The sequence below is a fragment of the Macaca mulatta genome, chromosome 11, assembly GCF_049350105.2.
Source record: "Macaca mulatta isolate MMU2019108-1 chromosome 11, T2T-MMU8v2.0, whole genome shotgun sequence".
NCBI classification, from domain to species: Eukaryota; Metazoa; Chordata; class Mammalia; order Primates; family Cercopithecidae; genus Macaca; species Macaca mulatta.
In genome coordinates, this window is record NC_133416.1 from 57,634,283 (window position 1) to 57,646,925 (window position 12,643).

Below are 12,643 nucleotides of genomic sequence, written 5' to 3' on the forward strand. Positions count from 1 at the left end.
CTAAACTATAATCCAGTAACATACACTTAGTTTGACTTGATCCTCATTCCCTGTGTGCTGTAGTTATTCTTATTTGTAAATGTAATACATTATTCTTACTAATTCCTCTGTGTTGAACTCTTACTGTGTGTCACTTTCTGTTTTAAGCACTTTACATGTATTGACTCACTTAATCCTTACAAGAACCTAATGAAGAAAACCTAATGTTTTCTTCAGTTTACTAGTGAGGATAATAAGACACGAGGGTAACCTCCCCAGTTTCACATAACTAGTAAGTGGAAGAACTAGGATAACAGTGACTTAGATTTATTAAGAGGTTCTAAGAACTTATCATATTTAAATCTCATTATTGCTGTGAAATAGGTGGGATTATTAGTTTCCATATTACAGATGAGGCTATTTTCTAGTTGTCATTCTACTTCCTCTGTCTATGATGTTCTTCTCCCTTTTATCTTTCCCTGCTTTGAGGCTTTTATAAAGATATTCTCCTGAGTCATCTTAATAGCTTTAAAGTTTTAAAGTATTTCAGAAGTGGGTCTTTGGTATATCTGGAATTAATTTTATATATAGTATAAGATAAGATAAGAATCTAGTTCTATCTTTTTCCCATATATGGACAGACTTTTATCTCAACACTTTATTTTTTGTCATTTCTAGTCTTCTGCAACTTGTGTGTAATGGCACAGCTATGAGATTTGTTTCAGATTCTTTGTTTTCTTTGAGTTCTGCTTCCCTGAACCAATATGGCTGTTTTGTTTTGTTTTTGAGACTGGGGTTTCTTTCTCTCTGTCACCTAGGCTCAAGTGCAGTGGCATATGATCACAGCTCACTGCTGCCTCAACCCCTCAGGCTCAAGTGATAGTCCCACCTCAGCCTCCCAAGTAGCTGGGACCACAGGTGCACACCATCTTGCCTGGCTAATTTTTAAATTTTTGGTAGAGTTGGGGTCTCACTATGTTGCCCAGGCTGGTCTCAAACTGAACAATCCTTCCATCTCAGCCTCCCAAAGTGCTGGGATTACAGATGTGAGCCACCACACTGTGATTGCATTCCTGGATATCACTGTTCTATGTTATTTATTTTTATTTTCTTTATTTATTTTTGAGATGGCGTTTCACTCTTACCACCCAGGCTGGAGTGCAGTGGCACGATCTCAGCTCACTGCAACCTCCTCCTCCTGGGTTCAAGTGATTCTCTTGCCTCACCCTCCGGCGTAGCTGGGATTACGGGCGCCTGATACCACGCCCAGCTAATTTTTGTATTTTTAGTAGAGACGGGGTTTCGCCATGTTTACCAAGCTGCTCTCGAACTCCTGACCTCAAGTGATCCACCCACCTCGGCCTCCCAAAGTGCTGGGATTACAGGTGTGAGCCACCTTGCCTGGCCAGATATCACTGTTTTAATTATCATCATTTTACAATATCCTTATTTACTTCTGCTAGTTCTTTGTCCTTGACCTTATTTTTCAGGATTGCCTTGGCTCTTCTTAGATCATTACATTTTCACACAACTTTAGAATATTTGTCTAGTTCCAACAAACAACCAAACAAAATCTATAATGGACTTAATGAAATTCTATTCAATGTATTGGTTAAATTGGGGACAGTTGGCTGTTTTAGTCTGCGTTATTCATTATTATGGTAACTATTATGTATTTCAGTGTTAAGTCATTTTTACTGCTTTAAAATCATGTTGGTTGCTTTTTCTTGATATCTTACTGATTTTTTAAAATGTTTTAATGTCTGCAGGTAATCACTATTTTGATTATTCCTTATACCTTCATTTCTTATTTCTATTGCTTGTGCTGGGTGTCTCAGGTATAGTAGTAAAAACACAAATATTTTATTTTAAGTAATGTTTTTCTCTGCCATTTTAGTTTTTCTTTATGCTTCTTTTGATGCGCCATCCCATAGCAACGTAAGTTGCAAGAAAATTCACATTAACTTTTATACCATTTATTAAAATCAAATGACCTAACACCTGGAAAGACAGGTGCAGAAGCAAGGAATGCTATACTCCAATCCTGGTGGTGCTTTCTGCCATCAGCGGTTGTATCTTGAGTATGTCAGGCCAACCTGTAAGGTTCTGGTTTGTTTCTTTGTAGTGTCCATGCTCTTCATTTCTTTTTTTTTTTTTTTTTTTTTTTTTTGAGACGGAGTCTCGCTCTGTCGCCCAGGCTGGAGTGCAGTGGCCGGATCTCAGCTCACTGCAAGCTCCGCCTCCCGGGTTCACGCCATTCTCCGGCCTCAGCCTCCCGAGTAGCTGGGACTACAGGCGCCCGCCACCTCGCCCGGCTAGTTTTTTGTATTTCTTAATAGAGACGGGGTTTCACCGTGTTAGCCAGGATGGTTTCGATCTCCTGACCTTGTGATCCGCCCGTCTCGGCCTCCCAAAGTGCTGGGATTACAGGCTTGAGCCACCGCGCCCGGCCCATGCTCTTCATTTCTAAAGTTCTGTAACTTAGAAGTGATTACGTTGCAGGAAAGAGGCCTTAAGTGGATAATGTTTATCCACCTGTTTCCTAATTTATTGATGATTTCATTAAGAGGCAGTGATTCATTCTGTTTCAATTGTGATTTCTATGCCTGACAATAACTGGTATCAGTTCCCTTCAGCCTAAGGGACTTCCATTAGTGTTTGTTACACTACCAACCAGCAAAGAATTCTTAGTTTTTCCTTAACTAAAAATGTCTGATATTTCACACTCTTTTTTGTTTGTTTGTTTTTTTGAGACAGGGTCTTGCTGTATCACCCAGGCTGGAGTGCAGTGGTACAGTCTCAATTCACTGTAGCCTCCTCCGCCTCAGCACCCACCCCCTGCCCCAATTAGCTGCAACTATAGGTGCATGCCACCACGCCCAGCTAATTTTTCTATTTTTCAGTAGAGAAGGAGTTTTGCTGTGTCATCCAGGTTGGTCTCTTAACTCCTGAGGGCAAGCGATCCCCCGACTAAGGCCTCTCAAAGTGTTGAGACTACAGACATGAGCCACTCTGCTCAGCATTTGTGATGGGTATTTTCCATGGATACAGAATGCAGGGATGACAGCTAAAATTATTTTCCATTCTTTTAAGATACGTTCTGGACTCTTATTTCTGATGAGATGTTCACCATCATTCATATGGTTGTTCTCCTATGTATGTGTCCTTTTTCTTTGCCTGCTGTCAAGATGTTTTATTTTTGGTTTCCAGTAGGTTGGCTATGGTGTGTCTAGTATGGTTTTACTTATCAAACATGGGAAATACTAAACTTCTTGGCTCTGTATGTTGATATTCTTCACTGCATTTGGGGAATTTCCAGATGCTTGCCAAAAATTTTTTCTGCCCTCTTTTCTCCTTTCTTTTTTTGATATTCCAATTTTGTATGTTGGACTGATTGATGTCACTGAGATTCTGTTCATTTTTCTTCAACCTGTTTTTGTTGCTTTTGTTCTCCAGATAGGATAGTTTCTGTGGATTTGGGTTCATCTTTAAGTTCACCTTACTTTTCTTTTGCTGTCCCCAGTGTGATAGGACTGTCTAGTGAATATTTTAGATGCTGTATTCTAGAGTTTCCATTTTAAAAAACATTTCTTCTCTCTCTGTTGTGATTTCTCCTTAATTTCAGTGTATTAGAAACATAAATGTTATCCATGAATACATGTACTTGAAAGAGCTGTATTAAAATCTTTGTCTGCAGTTTAACATCTGAGTCATCTTGGAGTCCTTATTTTCACTCCCATTTTTTGATTCTTTTTCACCTGCAGTTCCATGCCCTGAAATAGTTCTTTCATTGCTGTTTTCTTCTTTTTTTTTTTTTTTGAGATGGAGTCTGGCTCTGTCACCCAGGCTGGAGTGCAGTGGCACGAACTCGGCTGACTGCAAGCTCCACCTCCCAGGTTCACGCCATTCTCCTGCCTCAGCCTCCTGAGTAGCTGGGACTACAGGTGCCCGCCATCATGGTTGGCTAATTTTTTTGTGTGTGTTTTTTAGTAGGGATGGGGTTTCACCGTGTTAGCCAGGATGGTCTCGATCTCCTGACCTCATGATCTGCCCTCGGCCTTCCAAAGTGCTAGGATTACAGGCGTGAGGCACTGCGCTCGGCCAAGTGCTGTTTTCTTGACTAGTGGAGAGTGTGTGTGTGTGTGTGTGTGTGTGTGTGTGTTTAGATGGAGTCTCGCTCTGTTGTCCAGGCCAGAGTGCAGTGGAGTGATCTCGGCTCACCACAACCTCTGCCTCCTGGGTTTGAAGCGATTCTCCTGCCTCAGCTCAGCTAATTTTTGTATTTTTAGTAGAGACGGGGTTTCACTATGTTGGCCAGGCTGGTCTTGAACTCCTGACCTTGTGATCCGCCCGCCTCGGCCTCCCAAAGTACTGGGATTGGAGGCGTGAGCCACCACACCCGGTCTAGTGGAGTATGTTTTTAAAATAATGCTGTTTACTTGATTTTAGTTCCTTAGGGGACATTTTAACATAGTGTACTATAATGTATGACATTACTTAGGTAAAAGCAATAGCCATAGTTATTATTTAGGTCTTGTTAAAGTCAGTTTGTCAAGGTTGGCCATAATTGATTTCTTATTGTTTGACTGGTTGCAATTTTAGGAGTGGAGGAGGGTTCCTGGCCTATGATTGTAAGAATCATAGAATGTATCTTTCATACATTCATGGAAGTGGTAATTTTATGCTTTCACATGTGTTATTTCATTTGATATTCCCAGCAACTTGGTGTGCCTTTGGTTTCTAATCTAACCTTCCTACGTCTTCATATTATATAGCTTGAGCATCCCAAATCCTAAATTTGAATTGCTCCAAAATCAAAAAGGTTTTGAGTACTAACATGCTGCTCAATGGAAATCCTCATTAGAGCCTTTTGGATTTTCGGATTTGGGGTGCTCAACTGGAAAATACAATGCGAATATTCCTAAATACAAAAAAAAAGCTAGTACCAAGCATTTTGGGTAAGGCGTACTCAGCCTGTAGTTTTATTAAAAGGGTCAGCAAACATTTTCTTTAAAGAGCCAAACAGTGAATATTATAGATGTTGATGGGCATGTAATTCCTGTTGCAGCAACTTGTAGGGTAAAAGCAGCCACAAGCAATGCATAAAATGGTCTGCTTTATAAATTTACCAAGTGTTAAAGCATTTTTTTCCTTTTTTTTTTTTTTTTTTTTTTGAGACGACGGAGTCTCGCTCTGTCGCCCAGGCTGGAGTGCAGTGGCTGGATCTCAGCTCACTGTGCAAGCTCTGCCTCCCGGGTTTACGCTATTCTCCTGCCTCAGCCTCCCGAGTAGCTGGGACTACAGGCGCCAGCCACCTTGCCCGGCTAGTTTTTTGTATTTTTTTAGTAGAGACGGGGTTTCACCATGTTAGCCAGGATGGTCTCGATCTCCTGACCTCGTGATCCGCCCGTCTTGGCCTCCCAAAGTGCTGATATTACAGGCTTGAGCCACCGCGCCCGGCCATTTTTTTCCTTTTTAATCTTAATATAGGAATTTGAAGCATATGAAGATAAAATGGTATAATTAGTTACTGTTTACCCATTATCTATCCAATTTTTTCCCCCAATTTTATTTATTTTATTTTATTTTGTAGAGACAGGGTCTCACTTTGTTGCGCAGGCTGGAGTACGGTGTGCGTGATCATAGCACACTGCCACCTTGAACTCCTGGGCTCAAGGCATCCTTCTGCCTTCAGAGTAGCTAATTATTGTTTGTTTGTTTGTTTGTTTTTGTGGAGACAGGGTCTTACTATCTTCCCTGGCTGGTCTCAAACGCCTGACTCAAGTGATTTCCCACATTGACCTCCCAAAGTGTTGTGATTACAGGCGTGAGCCACTGCGCCCAGCTCTGCACCCCCGCACCCTTTTCTTCCTTTTTTTTTTTTTTTGAGACGGAGTGTTGCTCTGTCGCCCCGTCTGGAGTGCAGTGGCACAATCTCAGTGCACTGCAGCCTCTTCCTCCCAGGTTCAAACAGTTCTCTGCCTCAGCCTCCCTAGTAGCTGGGATTACAGGCACCCACCACCATACCTGGCTAATTTTTGTATTTTTAGTAGAGATGGGGTTTCACCATCTTGGACAGGTTGGTCTTGAATTCTTGACCTTATGATCCTCCTGCCTTGGCCTCCCAAAATGCTGGGATTACAGGCGTGAGCCACCATGCCTGGCCCCAGCCTCCACTTTTTAAATTTTGGCAAAATACACATAAAATTTACTATCTTAACTGTTCTTATTTTTGTTTGTTTTCTTTTCTTTTTCCCCCCATCTTAACTGTTTTTGAGTGTATGGTTTAGTTCTATTAAATACATTCACAATGATTTGCAGCCATCACTGCCATCTATCTCCAGAACTCTTCTTATAAGACTGGAACTCTATAGATGTTACCCAATTTTAACAGTTAGTGGAAAATGGCCATTCTTATTTCCTCTATATTCCCACTCATTTCTCCACAACCCCAGTCATCTTGAAGCAAATTTCAACCTTAATTTCAGATTTCATCCATAAATAAATTAAAATTTGTATCTCTAACAAGAGGGATTCTTTCCCTTATTTTGAGACGGAGTCTTGCTCTTTCGCCCAGGCTGGAGTAAAGTGATGTGGTCTCAGCTCAGTGCAACCTCTGTTCCCCTGGGTTCAAGCAATTCTCCTGCTTCAGCCTCCTGAGTAGCTGGGATTACAGGCACCCACCACCACGCCTGGCTAATTTTTGTATTTTTAGTAGAGACGGGGTTTCATCATGTTGGCCAGCTGGTCTCAAACTTCGAACCTCAGGAGATCTGCCTGCCTCGGCCTCCCGAAGTGCTAGGATTACAGGCGTGAGCCACTGCACCCGGCTGGGATTCTTTAATACCTGGTGACAATATCATCATTAGACTTTAAAAAATGAACAATGTCTTGAACATCATCAAATACCTAGTCACTTTTCATATTTTCCCGACTCCCCTTCTTTTTCTTTTTTCCTATTTAAAAATCTGGGCCGGGCACTGTGGCTCATGCCTGTAATTCCAGCACTTTGGCTGGGCTGATGCAGGCAGATCACATGAGGCCAGGAGTCCAGACCAGCATGGCCAACATGGTGAAACCCTGTCTCTGCTAAAAATACAAAAATATTTAGCCAGGCTTTGTGACTTAGGCCTGTAGTCCTAGCTACTCAGGAGGCTGAGGCCCGAGAATCACTTGATCCTTGGAGAAGGAGGTTTCAGTGAGCCAAGATCACACCACTGCACCCCATCTTCGGTGGCAGAGTGAGACTGTCTCAAAAAAAAAAGTAAAATTTAAAAAATCTGTAGTTTTTTTCCTGTAACTTTGTATTTTTTTCTTTTGGAAATTTATAGGTAAGATAATCATTATCTGTCTTGCAGAGTTTCTTGGAATATACATTTTGCTGCCTTTATTCTTGAGTGCAGTTTAACATGATTCTCTCTCCCCTCTCCTGTTTTTCATGCAAATTGGTAGCTAGATCTTTTTTTCTTTTTCTGTTTTTTAAAGACATGGCTGTCATGGAAAGTAGATAAATAGTGATCTGTCTCCTATATTTCATGCATATTGGTAGCAAGAGGCATGATCAGAACTGGGTTTGATTTTTGGGGCAACAGGGAGGATACAAAAGCTAGCTGGTATGCTCATTGGTCTGTTAATTCATTAGAGATTGCTAAAATTGTGGTATTTATCTATTTTTCGTTTATTAGAAACTCATACTCATCTTCATTACCCTGAGTTACAGGTTCTATGTGAAATCCATGTTACATGCTTGATTCTAGCTTTTATTACCAGTTTTTAAAAGTGTTGATTTTTTAGCCGATTTTTAACTGTTCTTGGTTTTGAATATTTAAATATATTTAAGGTATTTACTGTTCATGTTGATTTTGGCCTCTTTGAATTGACTCCTGAGACCTTTTGCTACGCAGCCATAGCAATCTTTTTTTTCTTTTTTTTTTTTTTGAGATGGAGTTTTGCTCTCTTGCCAGACTGGAGTGCAGTGGCACGATCTCAGCTCACTGCAACCTCCGTCTCCCGGGCACAAGCGATTCCCCTGCCTCAGCCTCCCGAGTAGCTGGGACTACAGTTGCACACCACCACACCCAGCTAATTTTTTGTATTTTTAGTAGAGAAGTGGTTTCACCATGTTGGCCAGGATGGTCTTGATCTGACTTTGTAATCAGCCCGCCTCAGCCTCCCACAGTGCTAGGATTACAGGCGTGAGCCACTGCGCCCAGCCAGCCATAGCAGTCTTTACTGGTTACCTTGCTGTGCAGTTTGTCAAGATGTTCCAGGCTCTTGCACATTTCATGCCAAAGGCCTGGAGTCAACCAGTTCTTTTAAGTCCTTAGGCCACTTTATGGGGAAATGGTATTTTGTGTACCACTACCTAGACACAAGTAGTGTTTGTGTTGACTGGTTTTGTCATTGTTTTTAAGCTTTTTTAGACAGAGCTGTTTAGTTTTTATGTTTTAAGACAAAATATAGGTTTGTACTGATGCTTACAATTTAAATTCAGGCTGTATGATTTTCCTTTCTTCTACTTCCTGTCTCCTTTCTCCCATATGAAAATCTCTGAAAAAAATCTGCCTCCTGGGTTCAAGCACCTGTCCTGCTTCAACCTCATGAGTAGCTGGGATTACAGGTGCGCACCACCACACCCAGCTAATTTTTTGTATTTTTTTAGTAGAGATGGGATTTCACCATGTTGGCCAGGTTGGTCTCGACTCCTGACCTCAGGTGATCCACCTGTCTTGGCCTCCCAAAGTGCTAGGATTACAGGCATGAGGCAGTGCGCCTGGCTGCCTTTTCTCCTGTTAATTTTTTTTGACTTAATAGTGTGTTCTGGAAGTCACTTCATAATGGTGTCTAGATCATTCTTTCATTTCTTTTTTATGTTTATGATACTCAGTTGTTTGGATGTACATGTTGTATTCAACCGTTGATGGACTGTTGAGTTGTATCTGGGGCCCATAGGTTTCCTCACCTTTTACAATTAGTCAGTAGTCATGTGGGTATATTTTTTTCCCATAGCTTTATTAAGTTATTCTATAATTGGCAAATAAAATTGCATACATGCTTTTTGGGTATTGTGAACATTTAAAGTAAGCAGTTTTGAATTATATAATACATTATTATTAACTGTCATCACCCTGCTCTCCAGAACTTACTCCTACTAACAGAAACTTTATACCCTGTGAAACATTTCCCCAGTCCCTCCCTTCCCCCAGTCCCTCCCTTCCCCCATCCCTGGCTTATGGTAACCACTATTATACTGTCTCTATGAGTTCCACCTTGTTAGATTTCAAATACAAGTGAGATCAGGCAGTGTTTGTTTTTATGTGCCTGCCCTATTTCACTTAGCATTATGTCTTCTAGGTTCATTCAGGTTGTGACAAATGACAGGATTTCCTTCTTTAAGACTGAATGCGTCTGGGCACAGTGGCTGATGCCTGTAATCCCAGCACTTTGGGAGGCCAAGGTAGGCCAAGGCAGGCGGATCACCTGAGGTCAGGAATTCAAGACCAGCCTGGCCAACATGGTGAAACCCCATCTCTAGTAAAAATATGAAAATCGAGGCTGGGCACAGTGGCTCATGCCTGTAATCCTAGCACTTTGGGAGGCTGAGGCAGGTGGATTGCCTGAGCTCAGGAGTTCCAGACCAGCCTGGGCAACACGACGAAACCCTGTCTCTACTAACAATACAAAAAAATTTGCCGGGCATGGCCGCATGCACCTGTAATTCCGGCTACTCAGGAGGCTGAGGCAGGAGAATTGCTAGAACCTGGGAGGTGGAGGTTGCAATGAGCCAAGATCACATCACTGCACTCCAGCCTGGGCGACAGAGCAAGACTGTCTAAAACAAAACAAAACTGAATGGTATTCCAGTGAGTGTGTACACCATGTTTTCTCCATCCGTTCATTTGCTGTGGACACTGGGTTGTTTCCATGTGTTAGCCACTATAAGTAATGCTGCAACACAGACAGTAGTGCAGATACCCTTCAGCATACTAATTTCACTTCCTTTTGATATACATAGGATTGTTGGATCATATGGTACTTCTATTTTCAACTTTTTTTGACCCAGAGTCTCGCTCTATTGCCCAGGCTGGAGTGCAGTGACACAATTTCAGCTCACTGCAATCTCATCCTCCCAAGTAGCTGGGATTACAGGCGTATGCCACCATGCCCAGCTGATTTTTGTGTTTTTAGTAGAGACGGGGTTTCACCATGTTGGCCAGGCTGGTCTGGAACTCCCAACCTCAAGTGCTTCGCCTGCCTCGGCCTCTCAAAGTGCTGGGATTACAGGCGCGAGCCACCGTGCCTGGCCTATTTTTAACTTTTTGAGGAACCTCCATACTAGTTTCCATAATGGCTATATGAATTTACCTTCCCAGCAACAGTGTACAAAAGTTCCCTTTCTCCACATCTTCTCTAACACTTATTTTTTTTGTTACACCCATTTTAATAGATGTGAGATGCTATCTTGTGAGTTCAGCTTACATTTCTTTGATGATTAGTGATTTTTGAACATTTTTACATATGCCTGCATTTCTTTTATGAGTGAGTTTAGCATCTCTTTCATATGTTTAAGAGCCATTTGCCTTTTTTTGTTCTGTGAATGCTGTTCATTTCTCTAACCCTTTTTTCTATAGCATTGTTGGGCCTTTTCATGTCTGTTTTTACAATTCGTATATTAGAGATACTAGTGCCCTTGCCTGTGATGAGCTCCAGTTTACTATTTTGACTTAGTTTTTTGGGAGGTTTTTACTCTGCTTGTTGTTGTTTAGAGACAGGGTCTCATTCTGTTGCCCAGGCTGGAGTGTGGTGGTGTGATTGTAGCTCACTGCAACCTCCAACTCCTTGGCTCAATCAGTCCTCCCCACTCTGCCTCCCAAGCAGCTAGGACTACAGGTTGCACACCACCATGCCCAGCTTTTTTTTTTTTTTTTTCTTGTAAGAGATGGGTCTCGCTGTGGTACCCAGGGTGGCCTTGAACTCCTGGGCTCATGCAATCCTACCCCCTTGGCCTCTGAAAGTGCTCGGGTTACAGGTGTGAGGCAGCACACCTGGTTATTTTGACATGTGTTTGTGGCAGGGGGGTTTTACCTTGTTTACTATGGTTTTTATACCATGAAAACATTTTATTAATGATTAATTAAAGCTGTCATTTTCTTTTCTTTTGTTCTACTGATTCTACCATAGGCAGAAATAGTATAGTCATGTAAAATATATGTTAAAATGTAAATTAAATGTATTTTTAAAAATATACACTTAATTCTTTGTTGCTATAATGTGTTCCTCTTCTAGGCAAGGATAAAAGCCATCAATACATTTTTTGCTAAGAATGGTTATCGATTAATGGATTCTAGTATCTATAGTCAGCCCATTCAAACTCAAGCACAGTATGCCTCCCCAGTCTTTATGCAGCCTGTATATAATCCTCACCAACAGTACTCGGTCTATAGTATTGTGCCTCAGTCTTGGTCTCCAAATCCTACACCTTACTTTGAAACACCACTGGTAAGTGAGATCCTTATAATAAAATATAATAATATTTTAAATTTGAGCTGAAATTTGAAGAAATCAGTTGGAGTGGGAACTCATGTTGACATTGATGACTTTTTGGCTTTTATTTTATTTTTATATTTTTTGTAGAGATGGAGTTTTGCTGTGTTGCTCAGGCTGGTCTTGAACTCCTGTGCTCAGGCAGTCCACCCGCCTTGGCCTCCCAAAATGCTAGGATTACAAGCGTGAGCCACTATGCCCGGCCACTTTTTGGCTTTTAAACAGTGATACAGATATCTAATTTTCCATACCAAATAAATGCATATGACTAAGAGTTGAGCTATTAGAGTGCATAATTTTATTCCATAAAATTTGCTGAGTGAATTGAAAGAAGAGACTGAAAAAGTTGCGTGGTTTTAAATGCATTTTAATGTTGCGAAATGTCAGACCAGAACATTCTTTATTAAGTTATGAATTATTGTTCATAAATCCAGTGGCATTTGAAGTGAATATTGCAGAAGTGAATCAGTAAAATATTTTAAGATATTTTTGGCTTGCAAAAGATAAATTCATAAGCTCATTAAGGTTCTTGTGACCCTCACACCAGGTTTTACCTTTACCATTAATATTGTTTAAACATACATTTTCTTCTAGGCTCCCTTTCCCAATGGTAGTTTTGTGAATGGCTTTAATTCGCCAGGATCTTATAAAACAAATGCTGCTGCTATGAATATGGGTCGACCATTCCAAAAAAATCGGTAAGATAAAAACCATAGCTATAACGTATTTTAAACAATTCCTAATGGATCTTAAGGCATTAATAGCAATGCTTATTGTCAGGCTCAGTAAAAAGGTTTGGTGGCTTTTTTGTTTTGTTTTTACTAAATGTATGTGAACAGTTTAATCTAGAATTCATAAAAACAGTTTGACCTTTGAGTTGGTAATGCTACTAACAGACTTGGGACTCAGATTTTTTTTTTAATAAAGAGAATAGAAAACTTACTTCATGACAGCAGTCTGACAAATCTGGTGACTAATTTCCATTTAGTATGTTAAATTGGTAGCATTTTAGAGAATTCTTTGAAGAATAAATGTTGGGATGTATGTTATTTAGGTTTTTAAAGGATTTTTGAAATGACATCCAAGAACTACAGTGCACAGCAGACAGTAGCTAACATTT

At 40.8% G+C, this 12,643-nt stretch overlaps 1 protein-coding gene across 37 annotated transcripts in view; it reads left to right on the plus strand.

Moving 5' to 3' along the window:
* Positions 1-12,643, plus strand: part of LARP4 (La ribonucleoprotein 4) — an 82,692-nt gene that overhangs the window by 47,330 nt on the left and 22,719 nt on the right. For 33 of the 37 annotated variants that reach the window (XM_077954214.1, XM_015151706.3, XM_077954221.1 and 30 more), the window contains 2 exons: positions 11,266-11,478; positions 12,118-12,221. In XM_077954214.1, coding sequence (XP_077810340.1) covers positions 11,266-11,478; positions 12,118-12,221 — 317 coding nt within the window. The remainder of the gene's footprint in view (positions 1-11,265; positions 11,479-12,117; positions 12,222-12,643) is intronic. The other 4 variants (XM_077954217.1, XM_077954222.1, XM_077954223.1 and 1 more) reach the window with 1 other exon arrangement.